This window comes from Equus przewalskii, chromosome 3 (assembly GCF_037783145.1).
Source record: "Equus przewalskii isolate Varuska chromosome 3, EquPr2, whole genome shotgun sequence".
NCBI lineage: Eukaryota > Metazoa > Chordata > Mammalia > Perissodactyla > Equidae > Equus > Equus przewalskii.
The window spans coordinates 33,201,521-33,219,998 of NC_091833.1; the positions used below are offsets into that span (position 1 = coordinate 33,201,521).

The 18,478-nt window shown below is 57.7% G+C and overlaps 1 protein-coding gene across 1 annotated transcript; it reads left to right on the top strand.

Annotated features, from left to right (window-relative positions):
- The first annotated feature begins 459 nt into the window (after positions 1-459).
- On the top strand, positions 460-5,303 carry FOXF1 (forkhead box F1). The gene is made up of 2 exons (XM_070612440.1): positions 460-2,381; positions 3,846-5,303. The coding sequence occupies exons 1-2, from the start codon at positions 1,247-1,249 to the stop codon at positions 4,004-4,006; spliced, it is 1,296 nt and encodes a 431-aa protein (XP_070468541.1). The 5' UTR covers positions 460-1,246; the 3' UTR covers positions 4,007-5,303.
- Positions 5,304-18,478: the final 13,175 nt, after the last annotated feature.

Sequence of the window (18,478 nt, forward strand, 5' to 3'; positions counted from 1 at the left end):
TACTTGTGGGCTCGGATCCGAGCGTGGCTAGAGTACACGTGAGTGAGGGTAGGCGCGAATTTACGCTCCTGTGGACCTACTGTGTGTGAGTGAGCCTGAGCACTGTGTATGCGTGAGTGGGAAGGCACGCTTGGGTGCAAGTTTGCACATCTGAGTCTGCGTAATTTACCGGGTTTGCATGTGCATCAGTGCATGCGCGTGTGTGCATGCATACACGAATGCACGGGTGAGTGAATGAGCGGGGCCGCTTGTTCGGGGAGCCTGTGCGGTTTTGGTCCCCGCAGGGCCAGCTGCTCTCACTCGCTCCCGACCGGCCCGCGGCGCTGGAGACAAAGCGGCAGCGACCCGCCCAGCGCTTTCGTTTTCCGCCCGCGCTCGGCTCCGGCGGCCGCCCGCCTGCTCGCGCGCTGCTGGGCGAGTCCGAAAAGTCCCGGGCGCGGCGCAGTCCTTCCCGGGGCGGGGAGAATGGGTAGGCGGTCCCTCGCGGGAACACACGCCCGCTGGCCGCGGGGACCCGTAGCCGAGTTGGCTGTGCCCGCGATGGCCAGGACCCGGAGGCCGCCGCCGCCGCCGCCGCAGTTGCGATTTGCCACCGGGCTGTATGTGTCGGGGAAGGCCAGGGACCCGGGGTGCGTTTCCCTCCGCGCCGCCCGAGCAGGGAAGGCGGGGGCCTGCGCGCAGCGGGGCTGAACCGCGGGCCGAGGGCGCTTTAACACTTGCTCGCCAGGTTGGTGGAGGCGGGGCGGGTTCTGCAGGCGGTCGCTGGGCGGCGAGGGTGGGGGCCCTTTAAGCGCCCACCAACGCGGGGGCCGGAGGGGGGCAGGGAGGGGAGGGAACTCCTGGAGGGTCTTACGCCGGCCCGCGAGACGCTGCCGAGAAGAGATGCAGAGAGGGCGGCCCCGGCTGGAGTCGTAGAGCCGAGCGCCGCGGGTGGCGGGGACCTAGCGCTGCTCCCCGCGGGGGCGCACGGCCGCAGGCCCTGGAGGTGGTGCCTCCCCCAAGAAACCGGTGGGGGGGCTTCCTCGCGGCCTCCGCCCGGGCTGCCAAGGCGCTGCTCTCAGCCTCCGCTCGGCTCCTTCCCTTGTGGGAGGGCGAGAGGGAAAGAGGGAGGAGAGAGAGGTGGGGGAGGAGGGAGCTGGAGAGAGGGGGACTCTGCGCCAACCGCCGGCGGATCCAGCAGCTCCTCGAGGAGGACGCGCGGGCGGGGGAGGGCGCGCCGAGGCTCGCTCGGGAGAAGCGGCCGCCGATGACGGCAGAGGTGCAGCCAGCCCCGCGCGCGCAGCCCCCTCCCCCTCGCCCTCCTCCCCCTCCTCCTCCTCTTCCTCCTCCTCCTCCTCCTCCCGGCTCGTCCGCGGCGCAGAGCAGCGGCGGCAGCGGCGGCGGCGGCAGCAGCCACCCGATGTCTTCGGCGCCCGAGAAGCAGCAGCCACCGCACGGCGGCGGCGTTGGCGGCGGCGGGGGAGGCGGCGCGGCCATGGACCCCGCGTCGTCCGGCCCGTCCAAGGCCAAGAAGACGAACGCCGGCATCCGGCGCCCCGAGAAGCCGCCCTACTCGTACATCGCGCTCATCGTCATGGCCATCCAGAGCTCGCCCACCAAGCGCCTGACGCTCAGCGAGATCTACCAGTTCCTGCAGAGCCGCTTCCCCTTCTTCCGCGGCTCCTACCAGGGCTGGAAGAACTCGGTGCGCCACAACCTCTCGCTCAACGAGTGCTTCATCAAGCTGCCCAAGGGCCTCGGGCGGCCGGGCAAGGGCCACTACTGGACCATCGACCCGGCCAGCGAGTTCATGTTCGAGGAGGGCTCCTTTCGGCGGCGGCCGCGCGGCTTCCGAAGGAAATGCCAGGCGCTCAAGCCCATGTACACCATGATGAACGGGCTGGGCTTCAACCACCTCCCCGACACCTACGGCTTCCAGAGCTCGGCCGGCGGCCTCTCCTGCCCGCCCAACAGCCTGGCGCTCGAGGGCGGCCTGGGCATGATGAACGGCCACTTGCCGGGCAACGTGGACGGCATGGCTTTGCCCAGCCACTCGGTGCCCCACCTGCCCGCCAACGGTGGCCACTCGTACATGGGCAGCTGCGGCGGCGCGGCGGCCGGCGAGTATCCGCACCACGACAGCTCGGTTCCCGCCTCCCCGCTGCTGCCCGCCGCCGCCGGAGGGGTCATGGAGCCGCACGCCGTCTACTCGGGCTCCCCGGCCGCCTGGCCGCCCTCGGCCTCGGCGGCGGCGCTCAACAGCGGCGCCTCCTACATCAAGCAGCAGCCCCTGTCCCCTTGCAACCCCGCGGCTAACCCCCTGTCCGGCAGCCTCTCCACGCACTCCCTGGACCAGCCGTATCTGCACCAGAACAGCCACAACGCCCCAGCTGAGCTGCAAGGTGAGTGGGGAGCCTCTGTCCCAGCCCCTGGGGGACGGGACATCTGTGAGCACTCTGGCAACCCCAGACGCCCAAGCCCTGACCGCCCTGGGCAACAGCCGGCACCACTTCTGTTGGGTGCCAACGCCAACGCTCTGGGCAGGCATCTGCGCTCCAGGTTGTCCCTCTGCCCCACCTCACCCCCTTTGAGGGGTGAATGCAGCTTGGGGCCCCCAGTCTGGGCCAAAGTCTCCTTATTTCTCTTTTTCTGTTTCAACTGCCGGCTGCGGGCGGCCCAGAGCCTGGCCAGGTAGGCCTCATTCTCCCCAAAATGTCTCCAACCGCAATATTCTACATCCCTTCCAGTTCCTTAGCCCCCTCACGCCTCAACAAGTCCCCAGGATGGAGCTGGGACCCCAGCCCGGGCCAGCTGGCTCACCCTCCTAGGGAGGTCACCCAGAAAGCTGCCAGGAGCGCCACCTCTGCTCCGGCCTGGGCAGGGCGGCTGAGTTAGGCCCAAGGCCGCCTGGCCCAGCACTTGGACCCCCACGCCGGCCTTTCAGGGGACCAGGTCTGGCTGTGCCAGCCTGGAGTCAGGGACACTTTGTGGAGACGGGAAGAGGGGTGCCGTGGCCAGGCCCAGAGGAGGCTCTGAGTGGCAGGCCCCACAGACTCTTTGTTTCTCAGGATCCAGGTTTTCGGGTCCCCGGGTCCCACCCCATCCTCTGAGAAAGAAGATTCACGACCATCTCGGCTCCTGAGCTCTCCATCTCAGCACCCGCCAGCAGCCCTCGGGGCCTAGTTCTGGAAAGAGCGTGCGGGGAGCTAAGCAGGGCCTGTCGCGGGCAGCTGTCAGCAGCCTGCGGGAGGCAGGAGCCAGGCTGGAGGCCGAGGGCTGCCTCTCCTCAGGGGTCGCCCTGCTGGGGCTGCTTCAAACTCCTGGCCTCCATCTGCCCTGTCCTCCTGGAGGCCGCCCTCATCCTGGACGGTCCCGCCGCTTCCCTGCTCCGGGCACGGCCTCGGCTGCACCGGGGCCTCCGCAGCCTTTGGAGCTGGGAGGCGGCTGCCTGGCGGCCGGGTGCAGGCCGGGCTGCCTTTGGGGGGGAGGCCGCCGGAGCCCTCGCTGGCGTCTGCCGGTCCGCTTTGGCCCCTCATCGCTTCCCCTGCAGCCTCCGGAAGCCCCCAGGGCCGGGTGGGTGTCCCAGGCGAGAGAGGCTGAGGCAGCGGGTGCTCTGGGGAGCAGGGATCGTCACTGGTGTCCCGGAGCCGTCCGTTCCTTGGGGCGCACAGGCGAGGGCCGAGCCCCGGGGCTGCCTGGTCCCGACCCAGGGCCGGGCACGGCGGGAGGGCGGGCGCCCGGGCCCTGCGCCCCAGCGGGGCTGGGCTGCCCGTGCGCCCCGCCGGCCGCGCCGCTTCGCCGCCTTGAATCTGGCCCCAGACGCTAACTCTTGACTCCCCCACCCCTCTTGTCGCCTCGCCTTGCAGGCATCCCGCGGTATCACTCTCAGTCGCCCAGCATGTGTGACCGAAAGGAGTTCGTCTTCTCTTTCAACACCATGGCGTCCTCGTCCATGCACTCGGCTGGCGGCGGCTCCTACTACCACCAGCAGGTCACCTACCAAGACATCAAGCCCTGCGTGATGTGAGGCCGCGGGCGTTCCCGGCTCGGGCGCCCGCGCAGGGACCTCGGACCCATCGCCAGAAACTGCTTTATTCTCGAGGTATAACCGTCGGCAGAAGAAAAGGGTTTGACCCCTCCCCAACCGGATTATTCGGAAAGCGGTCCCCAAGGCAAAGACCCAGCGCGGTGGTCGGCACCTCCTCCCCCACGCCCTCAAAAATTCAAAAAATGGTGGCGGCGGGGCCTGATCTGACTGCAGCTGTTGGTAAATAAATATCTATTTTTGATCCAATTGAAACCGACCGAGAAGGTGCTGCATTGGGGAAACCCTCACCATCTACACAAGATTCTGCTGCGGTCTCTCCCCCTCCCCACCGAAGGCCAAAGTGGGGAGGTTTATAGGAAAAAGGCAAGCATGTGAGACCGTCATTATCAAATACTTTATTTTTTGGTTGAGTATTTATCTTTTTATTTTTAATTTTTTTTTGGAAAGAATGTCTTGGAACGCGCAAGTCTCCTTTTAGAGCCGTCTTTGCAGGGAAGGGGGGGCACGAGACACCTCGCTCCCCCCCCACCTCAGAAGTCCTCCGTGACCACAGGTGGATCTTTGTGCAAACAACTTGCATTTCTGAAGCCACTGTTCGTCTTAAAAAAGAAACCAGAAGGAGCCCAGAAGCGGGCGGCCCTCGGGCCTCTGCCGTCCCCCTCCGCCTTCCTCTCCTGCCTTCTCTTCAGTCTTTCTGGTTTTGTTTCGAATTTTCTTTGGACTTTCTTGGTGGGTTATTCCTCCGGAACCCCGGCTGCCTCCCCATCTCTACTGTAAACCTTCCGGGGCGAGAGCGAGGCGAGCAGGGCGCCCGCCGCGGGGACTGGGCAGGCCCGGCGCGTGGAGTCAGCGTCGCGGGAGCAGGAAGGTTAAGGCACTTTTAAAACTCTAGCAAGGCTCATCCTGTTATTTATTCTACTTTCTTTCCCTAATAATCGAAACACCGCATAGGCTCCTCCGTTTATCAGTATTAATGGTGTAACTTTGTTGGCAATATTTGCCGAGTAGAATTTTTTTTTTAGATATCCATTGTAAATTTGAAACAAAGTCCGATCTGTGTAAAAACAAATTTCCATATGTTTTATATAAATATATATATAAAATGAAGGACTACCCCCCCCTTTTTTTAGTATTTTGGCTGCTGGGGTGCAGCGTTTGTGACACGTATTTTAAATTTCCTTCTGCACTGTATAAAATGACAATTTGAGGATGTTTTGCCTTTGTGTATTTTTTCCTAAAAAAAAAAGAACAAAAATAAAAATGTATAACATTTGTATCTGGCCTTTAACATTGTATCAACTAGAAATAAAATCGCATGAGCATCTGATGGGGACTGGGTTTGCCCAATATCTTCCAAACTCCAAAGTGTAGACAGAAACCGCCTGGGACCTCCGGACTTTTTTCTTTTTTTGGTATTTAAAATATGGGTGATTCTTAATACTTTTTTTTCTTTTTCTTTTTTATTTGTTGGCTAACGCTCCTCTTTTCACTCTTCATTTCACATTGAAGTGAAATGTGGATAAGAGTAACAATTTTTCTTGGCTTCTGTTTTTTAAGAAAAGCCCTCCATCCCTCTGAATGTCATTGCTCGTTTTAAAGAAATAATCAAACGTTTAAAGAAAAACTGTAGTCCTCCTTCCCGCAGGGAAAACCGTATCTATGTAAAAAAATATATATAAATATATACAAATTATATTTTTTACCTTTTTTGCCACTCCAAGACCAACGAGCGTTTTACTTTGTTTCAGACTTTACGTTCCCATGTTCTATCTTTTATAAATGATGAAAGGACTTTAAGTTTTGTGGTGTTCTGTTTTGTTTTGTTGGTGCTCGATGTGTGGTTTCCCCCGCTGGAGAGGAGACTACAATTTGAGCGAGAAAAGGGCCTCCGATGGGAGAGCAGGGTGATGGGAAATTTTTCCAATCAGGTAACATTCCCCCCAAAATCATTAGGGGAGGAAACATTATTTTAAGCCTGTGTCGCCTCCTGGCCACCCTCTTTCTATTCCAATTCCCGGCTACCCAGGAAAACAAACAGTGAAGTCACTTTGTTGACGCGGCGGTTCGAGACCCACCGCAGTTTCTCCGCGTCGTGGGGTCCTGAGTCTCTGAACCTGGTTCTTCTCAAATTTGACATTTTGGACGTGAGGGCAATCTCTCCGGTGCTCTGTAACATCAAAATTATCAATAAACTCGCCCAGGCAATTAATGTCCCTAGCTAACAGCTGTCCATAAAACGGAGTGGGGATAGAAAGGCCGGTGACTCGCCCCTCTGGGTCTCGGGCGGGACGAAGCGGCGGCCCGGAATGTCCCGGGGTGTCCCGGGGTGTCCTGGGCGCAGCGCAGTGTCGCCCGCACGCGCCTAGCGCTGAGCTCTGGGAGCAGGTTCGCAGAGGGCGGAGAAGGCACCGTCCCCGGGCGGAGGCCACCTCTCTGCATCCCCGCCTCCGAAGGTCGCCCTGGAAAACAAGACCAGAGAAAAGCCCCCAGGCCTCCAGCGCGGGACATTGTGCTCGTTCGCATGCAGACCACCTCAGCAGGCGAGAGCGGGGCCCCTCCTCCCTCCGTCGGAGACTGCGCCCCAATTAGGCTAGGACGGAGGCTGCGGGGGAAGTGGGGCTGATTAGGAGAAACCCAATGCCAGCCCAGCCGGCGCGCTCGCTCCCTGGTCTCCTACAGCGACTCCAGGCCCCGCGCCCACTCGCTCGGCCCCTCGGCGCGCCAGAGACCTTCGTGCGCCTGGTTGTGCGTGGCTTTGGCGCCGCTGGACCAGAGTCCGGGGCAGCGGTGAACCCGGCTTCCTGTTCATCTCCCTGACGGCGCCTTTATTTCGGCGGGATCTCCCAGGGCGCCCACATCCTGGCCGGCCAGGCTGGGCGGGGGGCACCCAGAACGGCCTGTGCAGGAAAACCGGCCCGGGGATGCTCCTGGCCTCTGTCTCCCGGCCTGACCCGGGGCCTGGAGACGAGAGAAAAGTCCAGCCTTCCCCGCAGAGACAGCTTGGCTCCAGGCAAGCCCGAAAGCGCCGGATTCCGCAGGCAAAATTGCCTGCGCGCCCACGTCGGAGATTTCTCACCGCCGCAGCTGCCGCGTGGAGACGGCGCTCGCTTGGCTTGTGTCTCCGCAGGGCCCATTTCGGCCCTGGCTCGCCCGGGGGCTGCGGGGCGAAGCGCCCACCGCCGTGCGCTGCCACAAAAGCGTGCCTGGCATGTGCAAGTTACAAACGAGCTTAAAATGTAAAGGCCCATCTGAGCCTGGTGCAAAATGGCGGGCCCTGCATGCGTGACCAGTATCTTTCTAGCATCCTCGATAGAATTAATTCAAAATCTCTGCACATACCTTTAGAAGGTTTGTCTTGGAACAATGCGGTCAAGATGCCCTAAGTGTATGAATCCCCAGAATAATATAAGGCCCGGAGGCGGGAAAGTGGCAAGGATGGATGGACGCTATAGGGTTTCTGTTTGGGATTACACGTCCTGAGGACGCCGCGGTTGTCGATTGGGACTGACGGGCACGCCAGAGTCTCTGCGGCTTTTGCCCCTTGCAGCCCAAGCAGGGCAGCAGGAGTGCCTCGTTGCGGCTGCCGGCTTCCTCACTGCAGGCGGACCGGCCCCCGGTTGCCTGGGGCTCGCTGGCTCCCAGGTCCCACGTCCGGAGCTGCAGCGCTGGGTGGGTGGAAGGCACACAGGGTGTGCGCTTCTGATGGGAGGGTGACTGGCCCGCCAAGGCCCGCTCTATCCCACTGTTTTCTTTTCCCTTTGGGGCTGAAGAGCTGGGCACGATGAGGGGGATGGTGGTGCGGGAAGGCCTGGCTCCCCGCCTTCCAGCAGCCCTCTGGCAGGCAGCTCTCCCTGAGTAGTAGAAAGAGGAAGCTAGAGTCCCCGCTCTGCCAGCGTGTGACCTGGGCAAGCCGCACCACCTCGGAGCCTCGGTTTCCTCCTTCAGGAATACTGTCCTTGCGCTCTGTGGGGGCAGGGGCTGTTTGAGGAGGTGATGCTGGTCAGGAGTAAAAGGCTCGCCCAGCTCTGTGGTACCCAGACAGGAGTGGCTGTGAGACCCACCCATTTCTCAGCCTCCTCTCCTAGAGGTCTGCTGGTGTGTGCGTTTGAGGAGGTGGGAGTGGTGCCACACAGGTTCAAGAATTCATATTTTACAAGGTCCCCTGCTCAGGCGCCCGACGAGCAACTAGTTTGGTAACTGGTACGCTCTTGATCTTCCAGTATGACACGCCTGGACTTTCGCTCCCTCCCCAGGGAGAAGGAAGACATCCCACAGGACTCAAGAGATGAGATTTTGACAATGGGGTTGGGTCTAAGGCTTGGACGTGGACCCACCCCCAGGATCTCCTAACCTCCAGGCCAGAAGCCCCCAGAGCCGACGACATCATTTTTGATGGTGGTGCGGCCCAGGAACGGCTCTCATCAGGAATACTCGGGGTGTCTGCTCAAACTGCAGATTTGAGGGGCGCGGGCACCCAGAGCCCCTGGTTTAGAATCTCTGAGGTGGGACCCAGGGACCCACAGTCTTCACAGATTTCCAGATGGTCCTGGTGAGTGCTAACGCTTAGAGTCTCTGGGCTCCTGAGAAAACCCTGGAGAAGGCGGCTCAGCGTGGCCTCTGCTGCCCCCTTCTGCCCATCGGCCCTGGGCCGGTTTGTGAGTCTGAAAATCAGCCCATTGAGAGAAGGTGGAGGCCAGGCAAGCAGACACATGGCTGACGTTTGCAAGGCCAACCGTGTGCGAGGCCCTGTGCTGAACCCTCTTCACACACCGTCTCAGTCATCCCCACGGCGGTCCTCTTAGGCAGGTGCTGTTACGACTCCCGCTGTCCAGATGCAGAAACTGAGCTCAGCCAGCTTAGGGGACGTGCTCTGGACACTGCTGATAACAGGCGGAATTTGGATTCAGACCCAGAACGTTCTGACCCCAAAGCCCCTGCACCTAACCATTGTGATACATGGCTCCTGAACGGCCATTTTCCTCCAGCCCCAGGGCCTAGTGAATAAAGAGGAAGGCTGAAGAGTGGTCCATGCTCCAGCCTCTGCCGGCTGCCAGCCGGGAGATGGCAATGGCAGGGGCCACACCTCCCAGAGCCCTCCCTGCCCTTGAGCTGGGGGCACTTATGCAGATGAGGTGGGGAGACTGGCCCAGCAGGACCAGCTCAGACCCCTGACATTTGCCTCCTCTCTGGGGTGCTGGACTTAGATTTCATGGGTTTCCACCACGGCTCCCTATGAAAGCTCCCTTTGCCTCCTTGGGACCCCCTAGTCCAGCGGAGAAAAACTCAAGTCAAAGTTGAAGCTCAAGGTAAGAGATGCCAGCTAGGGCAGTGCAGGTGGCTGTGCCTCCCGGTTCTGCTTCTGGAATCTTCTGGGTATCAATAGCTCAGCGTTCTGTGCTGTTTTAAGGAGAGAGGTCCTTGCTCAGCATCTCCCAAAGGCAAGCCATGTCCATTCACGATGGGACACTGAGTTATCATAGGACCGAGACAAATCACGGCCCTTTAACAATCATACTGATTTATATGCTTTGGGGATGGGCAGGGCAGAGGGTTGACTGATGTTTGCAAGTATGAAACATCGTTGGCATGAAACAACAGACAGACAGAGGAGGAGCGCCTGAGATTCATCCCCTCGAGGCATGGAGCGCCTGCCCCAGGCTGCCATTGGACTGGACTAGATCCAGAGACGATATCACCAAGGCCAGGGCACCCCGACCCCAGCAGAGGCAGAACACTGGCGCTGTTAGAGCCCCCGGTGTGAGCACGGTCGCCAGGGGAGCCCCTCCAACTCCTGCAGCCTAGGCTGCCTGTCTGGGGCCTCTGGACTGGTCCACAGTGGACAAGCTCGCTGGGGTCAGGCGTAGGCCATACCCAATGGCTTGTTCCCCCAGTGCTTTGTGTCAGCAGGACGGCAGTGCAGGGAGAAATAATGCAGCCCAACAGTGGTGACAAGGCCATTAGAGCATCTTATTAAACCAGCGACAGCACATAGGGAGAAGGCATAGACCATGCGACCTGCTGTCTACCGCCACAGGGGAGCGTGCAGGTCCTCAAACGTCCCCTGGAAAAGGATGGAAACGACTGTGTCTCTGGAAATTTCCCCCAAAGCAGGCAGCGTGTTACTGGGTCCCCCCGTGACCCCTCCACGTGGTTGCAGCTCTTGTGAAGCTGGGAGGGCTGGGCCACCTCTGTCCAAAGGGCCAGAGGCTGGCAGGACGTGGGCAGTGGGTCTGGTTAACTTTCCAGGGGCCTTCACCGTGATGCCCTCAGCAGGGACAGACCTCAGGGTCAGGGGACCCTCCTTGGGAGAGGAGGGGCAGCCCAGCGGGCATCCCACCCATCCCGGGGAGGTCGGCCGGCTCTTTCTCTATGAGGCGGCAGCGCCACCTGCTGTCCGCTTCGCCGTTCGTGTTGGGGCGACTGCAGAGACTGACGCAAAACTCACCAAGGACGAAGGGTTTCACCCAAACGTGCACAGCAGAAGATGTGTACAGACGAACCTGATTGCTGTGTTTCAGCCCCTTTGACCTTTGTTAAGGGGTAGCTGGTTCTTGGGGGGAGTGGATCAAAGTAAATTAATTTAGACTTTTCCTAATTACATAAATGATAGGGCTATTTAAAATAAAATAAATAAACCCTAGAAAAGTGAAAAAAAAACAAACACTGCCTCAAACTCTGGCCCCGAGACATCTGTGTGGGCCCAGGAAACGTCTGCCTGCACACAGACCCCCGCTGTTCCGGGAGAAGCAGAAAACCAACGTCATGGTCCAGACTGTGGGAGCCCAGGACCAGAGTCTGAGGTCTGGCTCCACCCCTTCCCAACTGTGTGACCTTGGGCGGGTGCTTCCCTGCTCTGTGCCTCAGCTTCCCCATCCATAAAATGGAATGATGGTACGAACACTCTTCTCAAAGCATTGTGGTGAGGCTTAAGTGAATTAAAAATCTATGAGGCACTTACAGGTGAAGAAATCAAGGCACAGAGAGGGTAAGCACTTTGACTGAGGACACACAGCTAGGATATGTCAGAACTGGACTCGCTGCAAACCCTGCTGTGAATGGCTTCAACACCACGTTCCTCAACCACTGAATCATCTCTCTGGCATTCCTACAAGCCACTGTGGCTTCCTGTCACCCCCGAGGCCCTGCTGGTGGTCAAGAGATGATCAATCAGTGTTTCTCCGGAGGATGAGCTCCTCCCTTGCCAACCGGGAGAGGCCCTGGGGCTGAAAGCCAGCTTTGCTGTGTGACCTTAGCATGTCACATCACCTCTCTGAGCCACATCTTTCTCACCTGGAGAGTGGGAACATATCAGAAGCCACTTCGTGGGATCCTTCCAAGGGTGAGTGAGTTAATCCGCCCTCCAAAGCGGGGAGGGATGTCGAGTTTGCTCACAACTCAGCACCTCAGGGCCTGAGCTTATTGCTTCCAAAGTGCAAAACGTCCACATTGCATGGTCACACGTCAGCTCCCATTTTAACCTTTGTGATTTATGGACATCGAAATAAAGGGTTCCATTCACAGGAAGAAATCCTGCCCCCTGGAGCACCAGGAGGGTGGGCTCCTCCGTTTAGAAGTCTCTGCCTGTTTGAAAGATCGCCAAGGCGCTCTCCAGGGAGAACCTGGGAAGATGATAAGGACCGGCAAAGGATGGGGACTCGGGGGGAGAGCGTGGTGGGGGACGAGCGGGGCTCTGCCAAGCAGAGGGAACCAGCCGCCACAACTGGTGCCTTGGTTTCCTCATCCTCAAATGCAATAAGGTACCGGACTATTTCCAGCTACAGAGGCAAGGCTGGCCCAGCGCCCGCCGCGTGATGGGCTCCCAACAGGGGCGGCTGCTTAGCAATGTGCAGGTCAGAACTGAAGGCAGGACAGGCGCACACGGAGTGCGGACCAAACCCGCTGCCAGGGGCCCCTCCTGCAGGCTTCTGCACTGAGCAGACCGGGCCCACCACCCACCCCTGCACCCCTCTCCCAGAAAATGCCCCGGGTTCGTCTGCCCCTTTCTCCCTTGGGTGGCAAGTGAAGACAAGCCACGGGGAGGGAGGACACACGGACGATTCTGGCTCAGGCTGTGATCAGCTACGATGCAACTCTTGGCTTCAAGACGGACCGGCTGGGGGACTACGGACAAGTCAGTTCCTCTCTCTGCACCTCGGTTATCAGTCCGTGGAACAGCCAGGCCCCTCAAAAGTGACTGGGAGGATTAGGTAAAATTACGTATTTGCATATTGATGTTTATAATTTATATTTATATATCTTCAGTAATATACGTGTTTACAAATAAATACGTATAATTTATATATGAATATTATCTACAATATAAGTGAAACTATGCAACTGATTATTAATGAAGAACAAACACCCTCCAAACTGAAAGCAACAAAGTCACTCATGTCCCTCGGGGACGCAGCGGGAGGGGCTCAGAGGAACGGCCCGCCTCCGATCCAGGAGGCGCTGGCCGAGACAGCTCACCCGGGGCTGGGGGATCCACTTCCAAGATGGCGCCCCCACACGGCTGGCCAGGGGATGCTGGCTGGCGGTCCTCTCCGGGGGGCAACTTGGGCTTCCTCACAGCATGGTGGCTGGGTTCCAAGAACCAGCGTCCCAGGGAGACAAGGCGGAAGCTGCTGGTTTCTCAGCCTCCTCATGTGCGCTGGCACAGTGTCACTTCTGCGGCAGCCTATCAACCAGGCTGGCCCAGAGCCCAGAGGCAAGGGGATGGGGCACAGACCCCTTCTCCGGATGGAGGGAGCGTTGAAGAACTTTGGGGCCGTGTTTTACAGCTTCCACAGCATTTAAAACAGCTCAGGAAATTGGGGCCATTAGCATCAGAAGGGAAGTGCAGCTGGCACCAGATGCCAACCCAGTTGAGGACGTGGCCCTCCCTGAGCTGCAGGAGACGGGGGCCAGGGAGGCAACACCCCGGAAAGAACGCTGTTGGGAAGCCTCACACATTCACCCGCACGCTGGCCTCTCCTTTGCTTTCCCGTACGGGGTTCTGTGGAAGATTTATTCTGAAGAAAGGCCCCCCGAGGACCCCGCCTCGTAAAACATTTTGAAAGTGACTAGAGTCCGTGGTCCTTCAGTTTTAGGGTTATCTGTTCCGTTTGGAGCATCGGTTGGATTGGATCCAGATAAAGGGGAAGTGAGTGTAGTTACCCGAGTCCGGCTGTTTCTGCCTGGGGCTGGGCATGTGGGAAGCAGAGTGGAAATGCTGGGAGCAGAGCCCTCTTGAGCCAGGCACTCCCAGGGGGCCTGCGGGGGAGGGAGGTGATGATGCACGTAATGCTCCCCAGGAAGGTTAGAAGAAGCGAAGGGAAGGAGTCCTCATTTTTGCTCTTTGGCAGAAGTGCAGAACCCTTCATTATCTCAAGCCAAATAAGATCGTCTGGGCCTGGTTCCTTAAAGCGCAGAGCGAAGGTTTCTCAGGCTCAGCCAGCAGGAGTGCAGGGGTCGGTTACTGATGTCTGCGGGGGGCAGGATTCCGAAGGAGGAGAGCTCACCTGACTTTACCAGCCCTAGACCCGTCTCTGTAAATGTTGCTCTCATCTGACGTTTTATCCTCTCTCCAGTATCTCTTCACCAAACGTAAGCGCTTTTGTTGTTTTAGCTGCCCCGGCTCCCTTTTCCTGGGTAGTTTTGTTCTCAGCCTTTCTTAGTTATGGTCTTGTGTCATCATCAGTTTCTCTCTCCTTATGCAGTGTCCGGGGTGAGGTACACATGGGTCACTGGACGAGAACCAGGTAGGCCAGATTATGCCCAAAGGATAACGGGAGGGCGGGCCTACAGAGGAGGTGGGTAGGACCCCTCTCCCAAGAGTCTAGGCTCAGGGGCTGCTGGCTGGGTTGTGGGGGATGGGATGTAAATGGCGCTATCCTTGCTCGTCACCTGGCAGAGAAAGTAAGTAATGGAGGGAAGTGGGCACAGCTCTTGGGGGCAGAGACCAGGGTCTGAGCACCAGCTTCACCTCTGCCTGAGTCGGAACCCTGCCCAAGTCCCTCAAGCCTTCTGAGAACAGCTCTTTCTGTTTGCAGCCATCCTTTCGTTCACGCGTGTAAGGAATCCTCACCAAAAGGCTGGGCTTTCGCCCACGGGCAGGTGCAGCCCAGCCTCAGGGAGCCTCCAGCCCAGCAGGACCCAGAGGTGAGGACGGGGTGCAGAAGCGGGAAGAAGTCTGGAGCGATTATCTCTACGGGCTCAGCTCTGCCAGAACCGGCTGTGGTGTCGGGTGGGGGAGTCCCTTCCTCCTGAGCCGCCTCAGTCTTCTCATTTGCGAAAGTGGGGAGAGCATCGTTTCCCACTTCACGGGGCTGAGACGGTGTGTGCTGGGGCCTGGCCCACAGGGAGCACGTGACACGTGCTAGTCCGCATGGGCAGCCAGCCGCCGAGGACGAGGAGGGACATGCTCACCTGTGTGTATAGAGGGACCCGCCCCAGCCCCGCCTTGAGCGTTCTGGAGGTTGATTTTAGAAGTGGGAGACAAATGGAAGGAACAATTATCCTGCCCATCATTCCCAAAACGATTTAAGTAAAACGAAGTGAAGTCACCTACCCAGAGTGACGAATATTAGGAAAGAGCACACGGAAATTACCATGGTCTCCGAGGGGGTGGGACTGCTCTTTGCCTGGCATTTCCTGAACATTCTATCACGCTTGTCCTTAAGAGTCCTCTCCCGCCGTCATGTTCTCATCACTTTGAGGCATGCTGGGAACCCTATGCACACAGTCTTTTCAACCAACAGCAGAGCTGGGTCCCTGAGTGAAATACTTCGAATGGAGAACAAGGGTTCGGGGGACTTCTCCCAGGACCACTGCTGCTCTTTATCTCTCTGGGAAAACACTTCTGCGCTACTTGCATCGCTCAGGTGCCGCCGCACAGAGACCATCGGTGCAGAAGCCCTGCAGTGTCACTGCGGAGCCCTGGCGCTTCAGTGCCTGCATCACGGCTCTGCTGCTCAATCAGGCAACGGAGGAAAGAGGCCTCGGTCTTGTCCGGCCGGCCAGCCGCGTGTCCCACCCATTTCATCGGGCCGTGTGGTGGCCTTTAGGGAAGATGGGAGCAAGGAAGGAAGGTGGAAGAGACTGAACACCCAGGAGTTGGGGTTTCCTCCTGAAGACGGAATTCTTTTCCGGACGTTAAACTGCATTGTGCTATCAGCTTCCCCCTCCTCCGCCAGGAATCGGTGCCCGTCCCCAGGCACCACCGAGAGGCCGAGTCGTCTACGCCTGCGGCTTTATCAGCCGACTCCGGGGAGCAGATTCGCGGGCCACGTTTTTGTACAGCTGAAGTTAAGAGGTTCTTTATGGGCTGCACTTGGCAGCGTCAACAAGGGTGATGCTGAGTAACGGCCCAGGACGCACTCGCTGACTCTGCTCCTGGGAGGGCTCCTCAGCGAGCGCCTCCTGGAGGCTCATGTGGATTCCGTACCATCAAAACCCGACATCCTAAGGGGGACCAAGCAATCAGTTCCTCCTCACATTCCGAGTCCCGCTCAGGAAGCCCGTCCCTATCCCGACACTAGAAGCCTCCTCCTGCACTATCGCCAAACTCCTTTCTGCTTCTCTGTCTGTTTAGACACTTGATGGCACCGGGTCTCACTGTTCTGTGTGGGATGATTCAGGAACCCGAGTTGATTGATTCACCCTTCAAACAACGGCCGGTACATCTCACTCCATTTCTTAAACAAACCCTTCCCCCTCTGAAATTACTCTTATGTTCTAGATCCCCGCCTGCTTTGGAACTTTCTATTCTGTTCCGCCGATGTGCCGATTTGCTGACGCCATCCTGCTCTAAGTACTGAAGCCGTGTAGTAGCTTGACACCCAGAGGGCAGACCCCTTTTCCTCGCACTTCACTATCCTTGAGCGATTACGGTCCACCTTATTGAGTGTCGTGAACAAACCCTGTTGGGATTTTGACTGTCAGCTATAGAGTGTCTTACCGTCTTCACGATGTTGAGCCTTCCACCTAGAACACAGCACGTCTCTCTATTCAGCTCTCATCTTTTTCCGGAAAGTGTTGTAATTCTATCCATATGAGCTCTGGACTGCCACGAGGTGTATCCCCAAGTACTTAGCAGTTTTTGTTGTTACTACATTAAAAACGAAGCTTTCAACCAGTTACTGACACTGGATGAGAAGGACACTCATTTATCTGCTTCCCTCGTTTTGGACTTTGAGGACATCTTCAATCTCAGGTCAAATCTGTCTCCAGCTGACGAGAGTTTCAATTCAATTACTTGCCCGCTGTTTCATACCTGTCGTCTCCAGCCCCTTTGCACTGGTGTCAGGAAGAATCACGTGGCTTAATCTTCTGACTCGCTGCGTCTATGTCGTCTGCTTTCAGCTTGACTCCTAAGTTTATTCTACGTTATTTTCTAAAAAGTGTTTTTTTCTTTCTCACTAGTTTTTCTGTTTGATGGATACGATGGCTTTCTACTTACCTTCTGATTCCTGTTCTGACATTTCCCCAAGGGTTAGATACTGTTCTGAGTTGCTGATTTTCCTCAAATGATTGGTGACTCAACGTCTGCTCCCATGCGTAGGTGAGGGCCTGGGTTGGCGGTGCTGGTGAATTCCTCCCCACTCCAGCATCCTGTTATGGGAAGTACACGCAGGCTGAAGAAGTCCGTGCTCCGATGCTGCCTTCCGCAGCCGAGGGGCGCTCTTCTGTGGCTTTGATTGTCACGTGCTCTTGCCTCCTGTTGGCCGTCGCTCGCCATTGTCTCTTTTCCATTCTCTCTCCTGCTTGCTGTCTTTCTTCTCTCTCCTCCACATCACATCTTCTAATACAGCTGCCAATGTTATACTCACACATTTTTCTTTTTAAAAATACCTTTACTATCCTGCTCAGCTCTTTTCATTTTGGCCTACTTTTGGCAAGCTCTCTTTGGAGCATGTTGACCGTGGGACTTTTAATTTGAGAGCCCACCATTCCCTGTGTATTTCGAGATCAGAGCAGAAAAGGGCAACATTTGACACTTTTTCACAGAAAAGTGGAAACTATCTTCTCAGGTTTCTCAGGAGCACAGAGCAGATGTTGCCTGAAGTTTACTTCCGTGCCCAGGAGTAAATCTTTCTCACAAATGCTCTTCCTTCCCACCTTGATGGTGTGTCAGGTCCTTCAACTCCGAGATGGCCTTCCGAAGGTGTCTTCAGCAGCGCTCAGGGTGTGTCTTTCGGAGCACACAGCCGGCGCCCATAGGTCCTGCCTTTTCACTTGAGTGCCGTCACAGACGCTCCGATCTCAAACCAGCCAGTCCAACGACCACGCCACGTACAGGCGGCTCCTCAGGCAGGGGAACATAGTTGTGTGCACCTTCTTCTGTCTTGGGTGAAACCCATAAGCCAGAGGCCAGACCCCATGACACCCAGCCTCCCTCTCGAGCAGGATTACCCGCTGCTTCCAGGCTTTTCCAGCTGCTGTGCTGACCCACCCCCTCCTGAGATGCTCTCCAGCAAGCTCAGAGCCGCTGTCACCACTGCCCTCTTCCACCAGGTTTCAGTGTTCATGACAACTTTCTCACCTGAGAAATGGCTCCAGGGCCGTCACCACCATCGCTGATGCCCGAGCCCAGGGCCTGCTATGGGTGCTGCCTCAGACCCTTGTTCTGGACACAAGGCCATCAGATGGGCACTCTGGGGCAGTCCCAAGGTCTGCCCCCCTTGGAGCTGCCCTGCTCCATCTGAGAGGCGATCAGTGGGGTGTATGAGCAGCCGGGCCCCAGTGCCCTCGACAGTGAGCCCACGGTCAGAGCACTTGCCACGTGCAATCCATGAACTTTCAAGGCGCTATGTCATCTAACCCCCACAAATCTCCAGGGGGTACTGTTGCTATGCCCATCTACAGACGAGCACATGGAAGTTCAGCGATTAAGGACCTCCCATACCAAATGGTGGCAAAACTGATGCTCCCAGCCAAAATCTGTGTGATTCTGAAGCACACGTTGTTTAAAACCACACAGAAGAAAGACTGGAAATAAGTAAGGGGCGATGTCAAGGCTGCTTAAGTGGTGGGGTGATCTATACTTCTGACATGCCAAAATTTCCAGAATGGGTGTTTATTTTATAAACAGAAAACAGTCTAAGTGATGGTGTGCAGTGGGCCTCAAAAGAGACACACAGGCTGTTAGAACTGGCTGGGCCTTAGAAATCAAGTTCAACCCTTCTGTGCTAAAGGTGAGGAAGCTAAAACCCAGACAGGCTACGTGCCTTGCCCACAGCACTGGAACTGGGGGCAGAGACGCAGTGGGACAGGGCTCCGGGCTCCCGGGGTGCAGCGCTCACTGTGTAGAGCGAGGGGTGAGCTGCTGGGAACTGGGCAGCTGCACATTCGGCAGGAGTCTCCTCCCCGCCCGCTGGCAAAGCCACCCACCACGCAGGCAAGTAGAGGACGGGCCCAGGCATCAGACAGCTCCCCGTGGAGGGCCCGCAGATGCTCAGCACCTCGTCA

Coding starts and splice junctions, on each gene's coding strand:
- FOXF1 (XM_070612440.1), top strand. CDS start 1,247: ATGACGGCAGAGGTGCAGCCAGCCCCGCGCGCGCAGCCCCCTCCCCCT. Junction 2,382..3,845: donor CGCCCCAGCTGAGCTGCAAG/GTGAGTGGGGAG, acceptor CTCGCCTTGCAG/GCATCCCGCGGTATCACTCT.